At 44.7% G+C, this 20,257-nt stretch overlaps 1 protein-coding gene across 1 annotated transcript in view; it reads right to left on the bottom strand.

Moving 5' to 3' along the window:
- Positions 1–20,257, bottom strand: part of ITGA9 (integrin subunit alpha 9) — a 332,075-nt gene that overhangs the window by 129,521 nt on the left and 182,297 nt on the right. The window contains exon 17 of the mRNA XM_034662244.1: positions 7,945–8,095. Coding sequence (XP_034518135.1) covers positions 7,945–8,095 — 151 coding nt within the window. The remainder of the gene's footprint in view (positions 1–7,944; positions 8,096–20,257) is intronic.

Here is a 20,257-nt window from a genome sequence, read left to right on the forward strand (position 1 = left end):
TTAATAACTACTGTCCGAACAAATGCATTCTTGTTCCACAGAGGCAAGAAGAGCCAAAGCCTGTGTGCCGAATGGCATCACAGCGAAGAAATTAAAACTCAGCGTGATCTTGACCTCAGGGCCACGTGGCTATACAACTCCACTGGGCACCATTCACAAAGTCTGTGAAGTGGTGCTCTGGGGGTGTCCCTCACGCAGAATCTAATGTGAACGTGACCGCAGGGTTGTGTGATACAGATGTGCTCCAGATGCATTTTCTCCGTTCTTCCTTCTTCTCCCTTTCCACTTTGCCCCTCCCCATCTCTAAGGGATCCCACACACTGCTCCACAGATGGCCACTCTATGACCACTGTATGCTGTGCCCCAGCCAGCCCACCAGCCAACCAGCTGGTGGCCACCGACGCATTAAGTCCTATTTTATAGAGTGTTTTCAAGTCAGCAGATGGTTGCTCGTGTGCAACCCACATTTTTATAAGCCGTCTTCCCTTACAGGGAAGAACCAGCATACATCTACAAAAGCAACTCTGCGTTAGAGAGGACAGAAAAGTCCATCTTTGGGGAGATGTCTTGTTCAGTCTCAGAAACGAATACGTCACGAATTATGTGATGACACAGAAGACTGGAGACCTTGGAGGCCTAGGCCCCGAGCTGCCTTGCAGCTCTGGACAGAGGGATAGCCCCCCACACTCCCACCCACATCACCTGGGCAGCCAGGTGAGGCACCTGAGCTGAGATCTGAGGGCAGAGCAGTTGATGAAAGAAAATGGGGGTGGGTGGATTATAACTGGATTCTAGTGTGCATGTGGGGGATGGTGAGCAACGAGGCTGAGGAAGAGGGAGGGCAGGAAGCATGAGCTCAGAATGGCCTCTCAGGGAACAGCTGAGGGGTCCAAACTCCACTCTGAAGAATGTGAGGCAGGAAGAGTGATGAGATTAAGTTTCTTCTCAAATTTTTATGGTATAACTGATATTATAGGCATATTTTTTAAATTAACTTTTTAAATTAATGTATTTACTGTGGCAATAATTTTTTTACACGTGCTTACTATTTTAAATGCTTGCAAAATTTGTTTTTGCTTACATCTACATTTATTTGGCTTTAACGTTTTACTCCACAACTGTATTCTTGAGTGCTTTATCTGTAAGTGTCCTATTTCTCAGGAAGAGTTTCATGCTTATTAAAGCTTTAACGGTTACTGAAGCAGATGTTGCCTTGCTCACATTCCCTAGAACCAACCAGAGGGTTGGTTACCTGAAGCCAGTGCCCTCCAGGCCAAAGGCTTCCAACTTCTCACTGCTGGAGTTGTTTGTTCACTCCAGGGAGTATGGCCCATAGCCAGAGAAGTCTGGAAGTGCCACAGAGTTACTGCCCTTGGAGTGATTCTCCGTGCATGAGTGGTAAGGACTGCTGAAGGAAACCTCTAGCAGCTTCCTTACACCTGGGAGTGATTCAGAGGGGTGTTCCAGAGTCTACCTCTCTGGATCTGCAGCAGGACAGAACCCGAGTTCCCCATGGCTTATCAGTGCACACTTTCCTGTCTTTCATCCCTTCCCTGTCTAAACTCACCACTCCCACAAAGTGCCTCCTGAAATCGCTCCCCAAATAAACTACCTGTACCTACATCATTGTGTTGGGGTCTGCTTTGGGGGAAATCCAAACTGGCAGAGTTAACAGACTTTATGAATTCTCAAACACTCAAAGACGTCTTTGTTTTGTCTTCACAATGGAGGGCAAGTTGGCTGGGTATAGAATTCTTAATTCACAAGAGAATCTATTCTGATTTTTTAATACTGTTACAGAAAAGAAGCCTATGGAACACTGGTTTCTTTGTCTTCTGCTAGCATCACTTTCATAGTTTTCAAATTCAAAATCTCATGAAGCTGTGTGTTGATACTAAAGTGCTCTCAATATTTCTGCCTGGTGTTTGTAGAGCTCATTCAAGAGAATGGAGATCCTTCCTTGCTGTCTACTCATGTCTTCTAACTATTATGGAGCCACATCTCTTTGCTGATTCTCCGGTCTCCACCTTCCACATCTACAGTTCTCACTGTCATTCTTCTTCACTGTTTTGTTCTTTTTCTCTGAATTCTCGGAGACCATCTCAAATGTGCCCTGTATAACAATGAATCAATTTTCCATACTGCTAATTCTGCTCTTTCTTGATTATAACACATTTTAATTCTGCCATTGCTTTCTTGGTTTCATTATATCTCCTTATCCTATCTACAACCTTTATTTTTGTTTGCCTCTCAGTTCATTCCTTTTTCATCCCAGCTTATCATTCTACTATCTGATCTTTTGCTGTGCTCATTNTTAATAACTACTGTCCGAACAAATGCATTCTTGTTCCACAGAGGCAAGAAGAGCCAAAGCCTGTGTGCCGAATGGCATCACAGCGAAGAAATTAAAACTCAGCGTGATCTTGACCTCAGGGCCACGTGGCTATACAACTCCACTGGGCACCATTCACAAAGTCTGTGAAGTGGTGCTCTGGGGGTGTCCCTCACGCAGAATCTAATGTGAACGTGACCGCAGGGTTGTGTGATACAGATGTGCTCCAGATGCATTTTCTCCGTTCTTCCTTCTTCTCCCTTTCCACTTTGCCCCTCCCCATCTCTAAGGGATCCCACACACTGCTCCACAGATGGCCACTCTATGACCACTGTATGCTGTGCCCCAGCCAGCCCACCAGCCAACCAGCTGGTGGCCACCGACGCATTAAGTCCTATTTTATAGAGTGTTTTCAAGTCAGCAGATGGTTGCTCGTGTGCAACCCACATTTTTATAAGCCGTCTTCCCTTACAGGGAAGAACCAGCATACATCTACAAAAGCAACTCTGCGTTAGAGAGGACAGAAAAGTCCATCTTTGGGGAGATGTCTTGTTCAGTCTCAGAAACGAATACGTCACGAATTATGTGATGACACAGAAGACTGGAGACCTTGGAGGCCTAGGCCCCGAGCTGCCTTGCAGCTCTGGACAGAGGGATAGCCCCCCACACTCCCACCCACATCACCTGGGCAGCCAGGTGAGGCACCTGAGCTGAGATCTGAGGGCAGAGCAGTTGATGAAAGAAAATGGGGGTGGGTGGATTATAACTGGATTCTAGTGTGCATGTGGGGGATGGTGAGCAATGAGGCTGAGGAAGAGGGAGGGCAGGAAGCATGAGCTCAGAATGGCCTCTCAGGGAACAGCTGAGGGGTCCAAACTCCACTCTGAAGAATGTGAGGCAGGAAGAGTGATGAGATTAAGTTTCTTCTCAAATTTTTATGGTATAACTGATATTATAGGCATATTTTTTAAATTAACTTTTTAAATTAATGTATTTACTGTGGCAATAATTTTTTTACACGTGCTTACTATTTTAAATGCTTGCAAAATTTGTTTTTGCTTACATCTACATTTATTTGGCTTTAACGTTTTACTCCACAACTGTATTCTTGAGTGCTTTATCTGTAAGTGTCCTATTTCTCAGGAAGAGTTTCATGCTTATTAAAGCTTTAACGGTTACTGAAGCAGATGTTGCCTTGCTCACATTCCCTAGAACCAACCAGAGGGTTGGTTACCTGAAGCCAGTGCCCTCCAGGCCAAAGGCTTCCAACTTCTCACTGCTGGAGTTGTTTGTTCACTCCAGGGAGTATGGCCCATAGCCAGAGAAGTCTGGAAGTGCCACAGAGTTACTGCCCTTGGAGTGATTCTCCGTGCATGAGTGGTAAGGACTGCTGAAGGAAACCTCTAGCAGCTTCCTTACACCTGGGAGTGATTCAGAGGGGTGTTCCAGAGTCTACCTCTCTGGATCTGCAGCAGGACAGAACCCGAGTTCCCCATGGCTTATCAGTGCACACTTTCCTGTCTTTCATCCCTTCCCTGTCTAAACTCACCACTCCCACAAAGTGCCTCCTGAAATCGCTCCCCAAATAAACTACCTGTACCTACATCATTGTGTTGGGGTCTGCTTTGGGGGAAATCCAAACTGGCAGAGTTAACAGACTTTATGAATTCTCAAACACTCAAAGACGTCTTTGTTTTGTCTTCACAATGGAGGGCAAGTTGGCTGGGTATAGAATTCTTAATTCACAAGAGAATCTATTCTGATTTTTTAATACTGTTACAGAAAAGAAGCCTATGGAACACTGGTTTCTTTGTCTTCTGCTAGCATCACTTTCATAGTTTTCAAATTCAAAATCTCATGAAGCTATGTGTTGATACTAAAGTGCTCTCAATATTTCTGCCTGGTGTTTGCAGAGCTCATTCAAGAGAATGGAGATCCTTCCTTGCTGTCTACTCATGTCTTCTAACTATTATGGAGCCACATCTCTTTGCTGATTCTCTGGTCTCCACCTTCCACATCTACAGTTCTCACTGTCATTCTTCTTCACTGTTTTGTTCTTTTTCTCTGAATTCTCGGAGACCATCTCAAATATGCCCTGTATAACAATGAATCAATTTTCCATACTGCTAATTCTGCTCTTTCTTGATTATAACACATTTTAATTCTGCCATTGCTTTCTTGGTTTCATTATATCTCCTTATCCTATCTACAACCTTTATTTTTGTTTGCCTCTCAGTTCATTACTTTTTCATCCCAGATTATCATTCTACTATCTGATCTTTTGCTGTGCTCATTTTTTTCCTTGAATTTAATCAAGAAAAGTGGATGCTAGAATAAAATTTACTTTTGTTTTCTATTAATAATCCTTCTAAAAGGTATGCTTTCCTTCTGTATCCTGAGTTGCACTTTTCATAGTTTATATGTTAGAATCTTTCTGTAAGGTTCATGTTGGTTCTGTTAGGTCAATGCAGGGTGAGTGGGCTCTCCTGGTTCCTCTTGGCCACCCGTCTTGGTGCTGTGAGAATCTTGCTCCGGTCTGAGTGATGCCATTTACATCTCCAGTTAGAGTTGTAGTTGAGGTCACGGGAGAGGATTTTTGTTTCTTTATCTTCTCTTGCCACATTGAGGGTCAACTTGCCTAACTGTTTTTCTAGTTGGTCCTGCCCCTGTGGCACCTATGTGATGTCTCTGTGTCTCTGCTACCTTTCTCACACTAATGCTTCCCACATCCTGAAGAGCCCCTAGTACCTTGTCAACTTTCTGACAAATTGAAACTAGAGATCCCTGTGCCAAAGGTTGTTGGGATTCAATGGAAAAGAGATAAAGATGATAAGCTATAGAAACTAATGACATATCTGTGGTCTTCTCAGGTACACTGTCCTCACCTGTCTGGAGCCCCTCACCCAGAATGCCTGGGGGGGGGCTACTNTCTGGAGCCCCTCATGCAGAATGCCTGGGGGGGGCTACTTACTACCCCTCACAGTGCTCAATATGATACAGGGGTGGAAATGATGCTCCCCTGCCACTTTAAGAAGAGACAATTCTGCTGAGTGATTTATGCTGTTGGGCATCCCTCTACTTCTTTCCACCCTATCAATCAGACCAAGGCTACATTTTATGATGGCGCAGCCTTAGCCTTTTCCCTGTCTCATCGTACTTCCCTCACTTCTCTCCTGCGGCATTCCTCCAGTATGGCAGATGCACCCAGGTCACACGCAGGAGGGAATGGGAAATGTATGTAAAACCCATGGTATGTAGTAGGTGGTCAACAAATGCTATGTTACATCCCCCAAATAGTTACAAGACTAAAAATATAATCATTTGTCCATAGCAAGCTCTGAAAGACATTCATCACAGTATTTTTTTATTTTTATATAATAATTTTTTTATTATGTTATGTTAGTCACCATACAGTACATCCTTAGTTTTTGATGTGATGTTCCATGATTCATTATTTGTGTATAACACCCAGGGCTCCATGCAATACGTGCCCTCCTTACTACCTATCACCAGCCTATCCCATTCCCCCACGCTCCTCCCCTCTGAAGCCCTNTGTATAACACCCAGGGCTCCATGCAATACGTGCCCTCCTTACTACCTATCACCAGCCTATCCCATTCCCCCATGCTCCTCCCCTCTGAAGCCCTCAGTTTGTTTCCCAGAGTCCATAGTCTCTCATGGTTCATTCCCCCTTCTGTTTACCCCCCCTTCATTCTTCCCTTCCTTCTCCTACCGATTTATTTATTTAAGAAAGAGAGCAAGAGAGAGAGCTTGAGCAGGGGAGGGGCAGGAGGAGAGGGAGACAAGCTGACTCATTGCTGAGCAGGGAGCCTGACATGGGACTCAATCCCAGGACCCTGAGATTATAACCTGAGCTGAAATCAAAAGTTGGATGCTTAACTGACTAAGCCACCTAGGTGCCCTCCTTCATCACAGTATTAAAGAGAATAAAACTGGAATGAAATATCTACATAATAGGAATTTGAGGATAATCCACAGTGTACCTTATGATAGAATACTATGCAGCCTCCAAGCTAAAAAGAAAACTATGATGAAGGGAAATAGCGTAATACAGGGGAAGCCATACAGTTTCTGAAATACTACTACCAAATCCTATATACCAACAAAGTGGGGCCAGCTGAACTTTCTAGCAGACAACAGAGAGAAAAAGCCTAGTCACAGGGATGACTGTGCCTATGGGTAAAAATAAGCCAAAGTACTCGGGGGAAAGCACAGCTATTCCTAATTCTGAGACCAGAGAGAAATTTCTCCTGTAGGTCCTAGGTGAGGGGAATCTGCAACGTAATGAACCAGTCACCAACCGCATCCTTTCAGTTACCACAGAGATGAGTTTTACAGATCTGTCCTTGAGCAAGTCCCTCTACCACCACCCCCTCCAGGAAGATGGCATCGTGGCACAGGAAATTCTGTAAAAGGGATTCTATGTGGAGCCAGAGATACTAGAACCTTGTAGATACTTGGTTTTCTCTTGACTGGGCTTAAACCAGAACAATTTTTAGGGTGTAGAAGACAGATGGGAAGCATGCCTTTCTCATAGTCATTCTGGATGGCTTTTGTGGCCTCCCCAACCCTGGGGCTTCTAAAAGCTATTAAGCAGCAGAGAGTTTGAGATATCTCTTGCAAAGTTCTTGGAGTGTGACCATTACAGATCACTCTATAGGTTTCACTTGCCCCCTAAGCTGGGCAAGGTTGGTATAATCCTATCAAAACTGCTGAGCTTGCCAGGATTTGCATCTGAACAGAAGTTTGCCCATTGGCTTGAAGGTGCACCCGGTGCTCATCGGTGGACAGGGCGGAGCTGTTCCCTGGAAAGTGATTTTGGTTCCATTTAACACAGATATCAAGGCACTGCAGTTTCGTGTTGTAAACACTTTGAAAAGCTATAAGAATTGCTTTCAGAACTACTGTCAGGAGTCCGAGCAACCACCGGAGAGAACAGGGTGAGGTCTGTCCAAGCCCACTCATTCCTGTTGCCTGCTGGAGACTCATTCTTTTTTCTTCCCATAGGTAGTTTGTTGAGTTGAATTATGGGACAGGAGAGAATACCAAGTCCTTTTTCCTTTCTGAGTCATTCTATTTAAACTTTAATTTATTTAAATACATGAATTCATGCGGAAAAACTCACTCAGTTCACGAAAATAATTTAACTTCCTCAAGTCACTCAAATACATTATAAACGAACACGCCAAAGCACAAGCTGACATACATGACCCCCCAACGGAAAACATCAAGCGCACCAGGGGTGATAACAAGCGTAATAAGCAGCCATCTGTCCTCATTTCTTATCTTGTTTTTCACAACTACTGACATAAAACTGGAATTGTCTAGAACACATGAGTGTTCGGAGAAGGGTCAGACATAAACGGTAGGGAGAGGGTTCCATAAGAGAGAAAGGATGGGAGACAACGTTAGAGATGGATATTGCTCCAACACACCTTCTAAGTCCAGGAGGAAGAAATTCTTATAGTTCCAAATGATACCCCACACAATGAAAGAGTCATTGCAGAATCACTGCACATTGCAAGCTATGATGAAAATCAGAAAATGCACCAGATGGAACAAAGACTCTCATCTGGAGGTGCCTTCCTTACCTTCTGCCACATGTTGATGAAGAAGAGCTCCCGGGAAACGTTGAAGGACACATTGGCATCATAGGCATCATCCCCGAGGTTTGAGATGGAGATGTTTAGGGATATATTCTTCACAGCCCCCAAAGCTAGATAGGGGGTTTTCCCATCAACACTGTAATGAAAAATAAGCAGCGGTGAATGCCTTGAAGTTTTCACTAACATAATATGAGGCATCATAGGGTAGCTGAAAGTTGGGGCAGAAACTCCACTGGGGTCAGTACTACAAGTTCCAGGAACCCCATTAACCAGCCATGCATCCTTGGGCAATCAGTCAGCTCCCCTGCGCATCAGTTTCCTTATCTAACAGCTAACCTGTTAAGCTCTTCCAGGGCTCACATCAATATCAGAAAGTTATAAGACATTTAATACCCTAGACATGGAATTTGGCCATGTATTCATTCATATGTTTTTGAGTATCAACTACATGTCAATCATGGCTACTCTATGTGCTAGAAGAGAGAACAGTGAACAAAACAGAGTTCTTGCCTTCTTACAGCCTCAGGGAGACAGAAAACACATATACCAAGGAGCAAACATACAAGTCAGATTGTGATAAGAGCTACGGAGAAAACCCACAAAGGGTAAGAAGGGTAGAGAATGCCATATTTGGAGGGAGAGTGGGTTGCAATTTTAAATAGGGTGTTTGGGGAAGCCTCACTGATGAGGTGACCTCTGAGTAGAAACCTAAAGAAAGAAAAGGAGCAAGATACAGACACCTGGGAACTAGCAAAGGGAAAGTCGTGCCTGGCACATTCAAGGACTGGCAAGGACACCAGCGTGACTAAAAGGAGTGACCAAGGGGGAGTGTGGGAGGAAATGGGCTCAGAGAGGCAAAGGGAGTGGGGACACACAGAGCATATGGGGTACTGTGAGGCTGTCACAAGGACCTTGGTTTGACTCTGAGATGAAACTCCTGGAGGGCTCTGAGCAGAGGAGTGGTGTGACCTGACTTCCATGTCTGAAGGCTCATGCTAGCTGTGATGTGAATGGTCCGTGGAGTATATGTTCAGGGGGAAGCAGGGAGACTGATTAGGAAGCTCTCACAATAATCCAAGAGGCAGCTCAGACCACAGTGGTTGAAGATGAAGTAGTGAGAAGAGGTCGTGTTCTGGATGTGTTTCCAAGGTTATCCCAACAGATTTTGCTCACAGATCGATTGGGTGAGGGGTATTAGGGAAAAAGAGCAGTCAAGGACAGCTGCGAGGATTTTAGGTTCCACAACTGAAAGGGAAGAATTGTCATTCATCGAGATGGGAAAGACCATGGGTGTAGACGGTTCAGCAGAAAAAAATCCAAATGCCTATTGGATCTTTAAGAAGAGGTGTTAGACAGCTGGATGCTTAAGTCTTGAAGGAGGGCCAAAGATACACAGTTAGGATGGACTGGATATGATCACTAGGGAATGAGTGCAGATACAGAAGAGGTCTCACACTTAGGAGTTGCAGGTGAGGAGGAGAAGAGACAAATGACAAAGGTGGTAGGAGGAAAACCAAGAGAGATGGTATCTAAGTGGCCACAGAAGACATGGTCCAAGGAAGGAGTAATCAGTTTTGTCAAATGTGGCAGATAGGCCAAAATAACATGAAGAATTAGGACTGGCCACTGGAATTCGCCACCTGGAGGTCACTGGTGATCTCAATAAGAGCTGTGTAAGTGGAGTGATAGGGATGAAAGCTTGGATTTGGCTTAAGAAGACAGAGAAGTAGAATAAATGGAAACAGTGAGTACACTCAACTATTTGGAAGAGTTTTCTGTAAAGGGGAGTAGAGAAACAGGATAAGAGCTGGGGATGGGGAGTGGGCTCAAGGCAACTGTTTCCTTTTTTTTTTTTTTAATGTTTTTTTATTATATTATGTTAGTCACCATACAGTATATCCCTGGTTTCTGATGTAAAGTTCGATGATTTATTAGTTGGTATAACACCCAGTGCACAATGCAATACGTGCCCTCCTTACTACCCATCACCAGTCTATCCCATTCCCTCACCCCCCTCGCCTCTGAAGCCCTCAGTTTGTTTCTCAGAGTCCATAGTCTCTCCTTTTTTTTTTAAAAGGTGGAAATGATCATAGCATATTTGCACGAGCATAGGAAGGATGTACCACAGAGGGAACGATTAATGACATGACAGGAAACAATTGCTGGATGGCCTGAGAACAAATGGACGGGCTGGCCTCAGCTAGCACAAGGTGAGGAACTAATGCCCACAGCACCGGCGTGTTAGTAGGTGGGTGTTAGAGACAAAGCAGAGGTTCCTTTGTGATTGCTTCCATTCTGCTCTGAAACAGAGGTAGGGTCAAAGACTGGAAAGGGAGAGGAGGAGGAGGGAATGCTTGAGGAGTGAAGAGAAGGAGGGAAATGGCAGCCCAGGAAAGTGGGTGAGTGAGTGCACCATCAATGGGATGACAAGGGGATGAGGACGATGGGGATGATGACAATGATGAAGATGCACACGGGATGGATGAATATTATGTGACATGAGCTGTGGACCAAAACAAATTCACATCGGTAGCCAATCTTCGGCCAACCAGTTAATGGATGATGTGATTAAGCTTATCAGGGTTTATGTAACAGACAGTTGGTATTTTTGGCTGCATCTTGACACCTTCCTGATCGGGAGGAATCTCAAGACAGGTGGGAGGGACACATCAGAAGAAAGGGGGTAGGCCCTCCTTCTCCCCTCCTCTTGATAGCTAAAGTGTGGACACCTTACTATATGCAATCATGTGATCTAAGGGTAGTCAGGGTCCTTGGGATGGGGAGCAGACGCTGCCAACCAAGGCCATGAATTTTGAGGGATGCACAAAGACACTGCGGCCCTCTGAGATCATCTGAAGTGGCTATAGAGGTGTTGAGAGCCCAGAGGTGGCATCCTGAGCTAAGCCTTGTCTCCCCTATTTCCTGTCCGTGTTGGTTCTCTGAGCTTCCTGCCGATGCTCTGAACCAGCCTCTATCCTTCCAATAATTCCTTTTCTGCTTAAATAACCAGCACACGTTTATTGTTGTTTGCAACCATTAATACAGTGAATAAAGCATGAAAGAGAAGAGAAATATCCAAAAGCTCAGTAGGCTCTAATCCTTTGAAATACAGATGGTTGCGGGGGGAGCAACCCTCATTACCCGACCATGAAGAGAAGACCTCACTTTCCTGCACACCCTGGCGCATCAGCAAGAATAACACGTGCAACGAGGGATCTGATGGCATTGCTTTTGGAAGCAAGAGCTCTAAGGATCCAAACAAGATGTGAAAAATTAACTTAGAGAAAAGTTTCAAATTCTTGAATGGCCTCCAATAAATTAAGACCCTGACCTCAAGCTATTGTGGCAGTTATTTATTATTGTTGGCCATTTTAATTTTAAACAATTGATGGGTTATTTCTGTCCTCCTGTTTGCTTTTGTAAGATTACAGGAGTAATCCTCGGGCCTTGAGGAGCTATGAGGGCGTGCTAAGCTTGCTTTCTCTTGGGAATGAATCACGTAAGCACTCGAAAGGAGCCCAGTCACGTCAGAAAGTATCCACAGTTTCCAAACAGAACATAAAGAGACGATACAGAAAAGCCCAGGACTGTGGGGTAGGGAGCTGTCTCCTCCTTCCAACTTTGTTGTTTGTGATCAGCCTCCCCTCCTCACATGTACATGGCAAGGGAGCAGGCTGTCTAACCTTCTCCAGCACCCAGAACTCGGGCCTCTGTCACTTAATCAGGCAGCAAGGTCATTCCTGGGCTTTCAGAGTCAAGTGATTCTAACATGGCTCCACGATGAAGGGAAGCCAGGCGCCTTCCAGGGCGGAATGTGAACTCAGACTTCTTTAAAAAGGGGCACCTCAAAGCTGTTTTCGTTCTTTCTCCACAGTTGAAGACCTATGTATGAAACAATACGTCCCTGCTTCCAAAGCTATTCTTAGAAATGAAACGAAATGTAATTTGCCTGGTGCTGGGTGCTTTAAAACATGTCATCTTTCTGAAACCTTACAACACCGTGAACTGTTCCTGACGTTAGTCCCATTTTTAGAGGTGAGGAGATGGAGAAGAAGAGATAAGGTGGCTGAACAAGGAGCGCCGTCTATGCCTTCAAAGCCCTGCCCCCACCATCGTGGGCCCCTTTTGATCTCCCTCCTGGGGAAAATAAATCTCCTCATTATGAGACCCTCCAGTCCCATGTGCTCCTCCAACCCTTCACAGCACTTACGAAGGTTGGGATGACACATTTATTTGTGTGGTTATTTGATTAAGAAACATCTCTTCCCTATTAAAACTAAGCCCCAGGGTGCAAAGCCCCTGGTCTGGTTTTGCTCATCAATGAACCCTCGGTGACAGACTTGTGCCAGGCACATAGTAGGTGTTCAGTGAACCCTTATGGAATGGATGAACGAACATGCCCAACATCTCCACAACAGTTCATCAGCTCAACGTTTGTATTTTACAGTTGAAGACCATGAGCCCACCCCCTCCCCCCACCCCTCTCCCCCCACCCAAAGGGGAACCCATTTTGTTCAAGGTCACCGAGCCATGGAGGGGTTGAGCCGGAGGAGTGCCCAAGTTCGTGCCCAACTTCCTTTGGCATGAAGGTTGTCTGAGCCACAGCTCTTAGGTAAAGTCCATTTCAGTTGGGATGGGCTTTGGGAAGAAAAATCTTTTAATGACATCTGAAAAGAACAGAACTCCACAGAGACCAACCTCTTTTTCAGGACTGAAAGAGTAAGATAATCGGGCATAGAGGTTTTTGCCAAACATCCCACTGGTGCTTACTTATTAAAGAACTACCTTTCTAATTCTCAGAGAATTTCATTCCCTGAGAAATTTTCCCATTAATTCTAAGTTGCTTGTGCTATCTTTTAAATGGATCATATTACTTTGTACACCCCACACTGGTGTATTTTTATATGAAAAGTGTTACTAACAGTCAACATACAATACAAGTTGCATAGTTTCTAGAAAGTGCATCTGACAGCACACATACAGCCTGCTGGAAATATACTGCTCATTTGTTATGAAAAATAACAAATATAACTGCCCTAATATNCTGGTTTCTGATGTAAAGTTCGATGATTTATTAGTTGGTATAACACCCAGTGCACAATGCAATACGTGCCCTCCTTACTACCCATCACCAGTCTATCCCATTCCCTCACCCCCCTCGCCTCTGAAGCCCTCAGTTTGTTTCTCAGAGTCCATAGTCTCTCCTTTTTTTTTTAAAAGGTGGAAATGATCATAGCATATTTGCACGAGCATAGGAAGGATGTACCACAGAGGGAACGATTAATGACATGACAGGAAACAATTGCTGGATGGCCTGAGAACAAATGGAGGGGCTGGCCTCAGCTAGCACAAGGTGAGGAACTAATGCCCACAGCACCGGCGTGTTAGTAGGTGGGTGTTAGAGACAAAGCAGAGGTTCCTTTGTGATTGCTTCCATTCTGCTCTGAAACAGAGGTAGGGTCAAAGACTGGAAAGGGAGAGGAGGAGGAGGGAATGCTTGAGGAGTGAAGAGAAGGAGGGAAATGGCAGCCCAGGAAAGTGGGTGAGTGAGTGCACCATCAATGGGATGACAAGGGGATGAGGACGATGGGGATGATGACAATGATGAAGATGCACACGGGATGGATGAATATTATGTGACATGAGCTGTGGACAAAACAAATTCACATCGGTAGCCAATCTTCGGCCAACCAGTTAATGGATGATGTGATTAAGCTTATCAGGGTTTATGTAACAGACAGTTGGTATTTTTGGCTGCATCTTGACACCTTCCTGATCGGGAGGAATCTCAAGACAGGTGGGAGGGACACATCAGAAGAAAGGGGGTAGGCCCTCCTCCCCTCCTCTTGATAGCTAAAGTGTGGACACCTTACTATATGCAATCATGTGATCTAAGGGTAGTCAGGGTCCTTGGGATGGGGAGCAGACGCTGCCAACCAAGGCCATGAATTTTGAGGGATGCACAAAGACACTGCGGCCCTCTGAGATCATCTGAAGTGGCTATAGAGGTGTTGAGAGCCCAGAGGTGGCATCCTGAGCTAAGCCTTGTCTCCCCTATTTCCTGTCCGTGTTGGTTCTCTGAGCTTCCTGCCGATGCTCTGAACCAGCCTCTATCCTTCCAATAATTCCTTTTCTGCTTAAATAACCAGCACACGTTTATTGTTGTTTGCAACCATTAATACAGTGAATAAAGCATGAAAGAGAAGAGAAATATCCAAAAGCTCAGTAGGCTCTAATCCTTTGAAATACAGATGGTTGCGGGGGGAGCAACCCTCATTACCCGACCATGAAGAGAAGACCTCACTTTCCTGCACACCCTGGCGCATCAGCAAGAATAACACGTGCAACGAGGGATCTGATGGCATTGCTTTTGGAAGCAAGAGCTCTAAGGATCCAAACAAGATGTGAAAAATTAACTTAGAGAAAAGTTTCAAATTCTTGAATGGCCTCCAATAAATTAAGACCCTGACCTCAAGCTATTGTGGCAGTTATTTATTATTGTTGGCCATTTTAATTTTAAACAATTGATGGGTTATTTCTGTCCTCCTGTTTGCTTTTGTAAGATTACAGGAGTAGTCCTCGGGCCTTGAGGAGCTATGAGGGCGTGCTAAGCTTGCTTTCTCTTGGGAATGAATCACGTAAGCACTCGAAAGGAGCCCAGTCACGTCAGAAAGTATCCACAGTTTCCAAACAGAACATAAAGAGACGATACAGAAAAGCCCAGGACTGTGGGGTAGGGAGCTGTCTCCTCCTTCCAACTTTGTTGTTTGTGATCAGCCTCCCCTCCTCACATGTACATGGCAAGGGAGCAGGCTGTCTAACCTTCTCCAGCACCCAGAACTCGGGCCTCTGTCACTTAATCAGGCAGCAAGGTCATTCCTGGGCTTTCAGAGTCAAGTGATTCTAACATGGCTCCACGATGAAGGGAAGCCAGGCGCCTTCCAGGGCGGAATGTGAACTCAGACTTCTTTAAAAAGGGGCACCTCAAAGCTGTTTTCGTTCTTTCTCCACAGTTGAAGACCTATGTATGAAACAATACGTCCCTGCTTCCAAAGCTATTCTTAGAAATGAAACGAAATGTAATTTGCCTGGTGCTGGGTGCTTTAAAACATGTCATCTTTCTGAAACCTTACAACACCGTGAACTGTTCCTGACGTTAGTCCCATTTTTAGAGGTGAGGAGATGGAGAAGAAGAGATAAGGTGGCTGAACAAGGAGCGCCGTCTATGCCTTCAAAGCCCTGCCCCCACCATCGTGGGCCCCTTTTGATCTCCCTCCTGGGGAAAATAAATCTCCTCATTATGAGACCCTCCAGTCCCATGTGCTCCTCCAACCCTTCACAGCACTTACGAAGGTTGGGATGACACATTTATTTGTGTGGTTATTTGATTAAGAAACATCTCTTCCCTATTAAAACTAAGCCCCAGGGTGCAAAGCCCCTGGTCTGGTTTTGCTCATCAATGAACCCTCGGTGACAGACTTGTGCCAGGCACATAGTAGGTGTTCAGTGAACCCTTATGGAATGGATGAACGAACATGCCCAACATCTCCACAACAGTTCATCAGCTCAACGTTTGTATTTTACAGTTGAAGACCATGAGCCCACCCCCTCCCCCCACCCCTCTCCCCCCACCCAAAGGGGAACCCATTTTGTTCAAGGTCACCGAGCCATGGAGGGGTTGAGCCGGAGGAGTGCCCAAGTTCGTGCCCAACTTCCTTTGGCATGAAGGTTGTCTGAGCCACAGCTCTTAGGTAAAGTCCATTTCAGTTGGGATGGGCTTTGGGAAGAAAAATCTTTTAATGACATCTGAAAAGAACAGAACTCCACAGAGACCAACCTCTTTTTCAGGACTGAAAGAGTAAGATAATCGGGCATAGAGGTTTTTGCCAAACATCCCACTGGTGCTTACTTATTAAAGAACTACCTTTCTAATTCTCAGAGAATTTCATTCCCTGAGAAATTTTCCCATTAATTCTAAGTTGCTTGTGCTATCTTTTAAATGGATCATATTACTTTGTACACCCCACACTGGTGTATTTTTATATGAAAAGTGTTACTAACAGTCAACATACAATACAAGTTGCATAGTTTCTAGAAAGTGCATCTGACAGCACACATACAGCCTGCTGGAAATATACTGCTCATTTGTTATGAAAAATAACAAATATAACTGCCCTAATATATCTAATAGCAGTTGTTTTTGGAATATGTTGGGCTTATATTTAAGTTTAGTGCTGATTCGATGTTGCCACTGCCATGTTGGCCGCTGTGCAGTGCCCAAGCACCACTGCAGAACCTGTCCTCTGACCTCACTCATCACCGTGCCTTCAGGGAGTGTACCACTCAGAAGCCCTCACTGGGGAGATGCAACACGTTGCTACGTCAACCATCACATGCTGAACGGCCGAGGCCACCAAAGGAAATTCTTTCCCCTCTACAGTCTCGCAAGCAATTTTATGCGGATAATTTTTTGAGAAGATGCTAAGGGAAGAAACTGAAGTAGCTCAATGGTGTTTAATAATTAATGATCCATTGGATCATTTTAGATTTTCCCTAAGTCTTAAAGATAAAAGCTGTGACCTTATGTAAATAATCTGCGGTTATAATCTACCTTCCATAAAATGTAATACTTTTATTTTCTTTTGCTGCCAGCTTCAATCTAGCCTGAGTAAAGGATGCTAATACAGGAGTTAATCAAATACATTCTAGTGAACTGTATTTGAGTTTTAAAAACTTGTCATGCTGTTATTATTACTGATGATATACTTGCCACCCACAGCAGTCTGATAATGACAACTAGGATAATAGTACAGGGCAGCCAAATCCATCCATATTTTTTCTTCCCACCTTCATTCTTTTGTTTCCCCCATTCTCCCTCCCTTTCTTCTAGTCATTTATCAGTCCATCCATTGCTTTTTAAAACCACCTTCTCGACTTAGGTGCCCGGGATACAGGTCTCAGACCCCTAGGAGTTCACAGTCTAATGAAGGAGGCGAACACGTAAGACATAAGTTGACATCAACATGTGTTAAGTGCTGACCCAGAGGGATGAAGAAACATACCTAGGAGGTCCCTTATGCTATGAGAGCACAAAGAAGGGATTCTTCAGGGGCAGTGGGGGAAAGGTGGGGAGTATTTGGCAAGGTATTACTGAGGGGGTGAACCATGAGTCCCACAAAAATGGGATGACAGCCCTGTCAACAAAACTGTTGCTAAGCCTGATTATATAGACACAGACACATACACAGACACACACACACACACACACACACACACACACACACACACACAATCCTTAGTTTTTCCGTTCATGGAAATCATATTAAAAAGGATATTGTGAAGCAGATCATATTCTCCCCAGGACAAATGTCAAAATTTGGGGCAGCATTCCTGAGTAAGGATCCAGCATCCAACAAATCACAGATATCCCCAACAACGTGTCATAAAAGCAAGGATATAAATTTTAGCCACTGCGATTTAAAATCGCACACAATGCTTCCTATTCTTAAAAATGGGCAGACAACATAAAATCAGAAATGGAACAGGACAGCTGGATGGGGGTTCGCTTGAGTCATCATTTTGCAGTTAAAGGCCAGAGAGTGAATTGCATCCCTGCGGCCGCTCAGCAGACAGCGGCGAAGCCAGGCAGCCCTCCCAGCTCCCGTGGGAGGTCTGGTGTTCCTCCCTCTGTTCCCAGTGTTCTTAAAGTACACAAACATGCAATTAAACAGACTAAAATTCACATAAAGCTTATTTGGCTATAATAAGATGAGAAATAAAATTGTGTTTCCCTTCTTAGCATTTGGAATATTTAGAATACCAGGGGGCATCATCTCTTTACAAAAGCTATCTGAAATGCTTATTTTCCTCTTGATAGTTTTCCTTGAAATTGGTGGAGGTGTTCAGAATGATTCTGAATGCCTTCAGCAGCTCAGCTGGGCAACCTCCTTCTTGGCACTTTGTTGACAACTCTCAGAGTTTTTCAACTATTAGAGCTTAAAATCACAAACACGAGAAAACTGTAAAACCACAGTTGCTCATCTGATATCTTTCTAGAAGGGATATGCACAAAAATACCAAATAAATTGATTAAAATGTGAGGGACATATACCAAAGCTGATAAGATGGGTCATGGCAAAAAAAAAAAAAAAACAAAAAAAAACAGGTACAGAATAAAGTACAAAAAGATTTCAGAGGAAAGAAATCACTGTAGACTGAAGTTGTCCTAAGAGGTTCCTGAGAGAGGTGGGAATTGAGCCCCACCTCAAAGAATGAGGAGCACAGGCATGGAAACAGGTAGTAGATTTCAGATACAGAAGAAAATAAACAACAGGTGAAAGGATGGAGGTGACTCCAACAATACGGAAAGGAACAGGAAAAACACATTCTTAGTAGTAAGATGAGTGGGAAGCAAGAAGATGTAGGATGCATCCGGATTCCTGTGACTCTCAATGTCCCAGTTTTGGGTTGATCCTCTAGACCATGAGCTTAACCGTGTTATCTTGAGTCACCAAAGCCAGGCAGTATGGCAAGCAATTAGTAAATAATAAGGGACCAAAGTGAAAGTATTACAAAATGCAGTAGGCTACAGGTGGTTCTATCTTGTCCGCTAGGGTCTAATCACTGAAGCCTGAAATTCCATCTGCCAGCCTCCCCATCTTTTGCTGGAGGACTTTTCTTGGCAGGCCAGCAGAGTGCCAAGGAATAAAGTCCCTGACAGCCCTGGAGCAGCCCTCAACCAACGACTCATGGGGACTGGGGTATAATTACCTCGGCTCCCTCGCCTACTGGGTACAACAACCCTGAAGTTCATGTTCTAGGCCTGTGCCGTCTAACACAGTGGGCACTAGTCACATGTGGCTTTGAAGCACTTGAAATGTGGCAGCTCTGAATTAAGTATAAAATACGTATCTAGTTTCTAAGACTTAGCACAATAAAATAAAAAAGGGTGTAAAAACCTCAATCATCATTTTCACATTAATTACATGTTTAAATGATTTATTAAATATGTTAAATAGCATTTGCTTCATCCGTTTGTTTCACTTTAATTCTTCATTGTAACTACTGGAAATTTTTTAACTGAATATGTGGCTTTCGTTATATCTCTACTGGCCAGGACCATCCTAGACTTTCAGTAAATTCTACCTATCTTACTTTTAACAATACGGTTGATTTATGATTCATCTTCCGTGGTACATATTTGTTCATGTTACTTGCAAAGTAACAGTCTAGGGAAAATAAAGTACATTTGGGTGAAAATAAAATTATTTTAAAAATGAAATTGATAATACTTAGTTCCTGAAACCCACTTGCTTGTAAAATGCCATAATAAACATTATGAGATATCAGAAAAAGGCATTCCACGTGTGCACTTTTTTCCGTCACAGAGTAATTTGGAGTTTCACCAAAATCGGATGCCCAAAGTTGTACTCGGTGCAGATAAGCCTCACTGGTTACGTGTGACGTGGTGGGAGACCAGGAAGCCAGCCAGGTGGACCTCGGCAATCAGGCAGGTCTCAGCCTGGCTCTCTCAGAGCAAGTCTGAGAACAAACAAGTGCTGGGGCAAGTCTGAGAACAAACAAGTCATCGATGCAGGAGGTGGTCCCAGAAAACACCGGTAGGTGAGAGATGGAGTGAGACATGGAAGGAGAGGCAACCAAAAAAGGTTGTGATATCAAGTCCATCATCCCTGTGGGCACCTGCAGCTTCATCCTGCCGGGGTTACTGGGAACACTTACAGAATGTTCACCTCAGAGTCATCCCATGGGCAAGGTGAGGGAAGTATTTACATGTGATTCCCACAGGCCATGGGTCAAGGGCTGCGGCTGGGAGGGAGGGTCTCTCCCCAGCCTCAGCCTGTTACCTGGTGGGCAAAGCAGGCAGAAGCGGGCGCTGTTACACACGGCCTGCTGGGGGGCTTACTCCAGGTCTGCGGGTGGAAGCCAGACCCAGTGAGTGAGGCCTGTCGCTGGCAGACCAGCTCAGTTAATCCTCTGACCTGTGAACCTCTGCCAGGGGCCCAAGGCCCTGGAGAAACCCCACCCCACCCCACCCCTTGCAGTCACCGCCCTGCTCGCTTCCTTTCCTGAGCCACTGTTATAAGGATACACCTCAGGGGCCACAGGCTCCACTTCCACTGATGGTTCCAGCCCACGCCGGTGAGTGACCACACCCCTCACCCGGGCCGACCTCGGGGGTTTACACCAGGGGTGCTGTCCCAGTTGTGTTCAAGGCAGCTACGCCAGTCTTGTAGAGGTTGTTAACTATTTTGAATATTGCCCCTGCCCTAAACCAGTC

Source organism: Ailuropoda melanoleuca, chromosome 6, assembly GCF_002007445.2.
Source record: "Ailuropoda melanoleuca isolate Jingjing chromosome 6, ASM200744v2, whole genome shotgun sequence".
In the NCBI taxonomy this organism is placed as follows: Eukaryota; Metazoa; Chordata; class Mammalia; order Carnivora; family Ursidae; genus Ailuropoda; species Ailuropoda melanoleuca.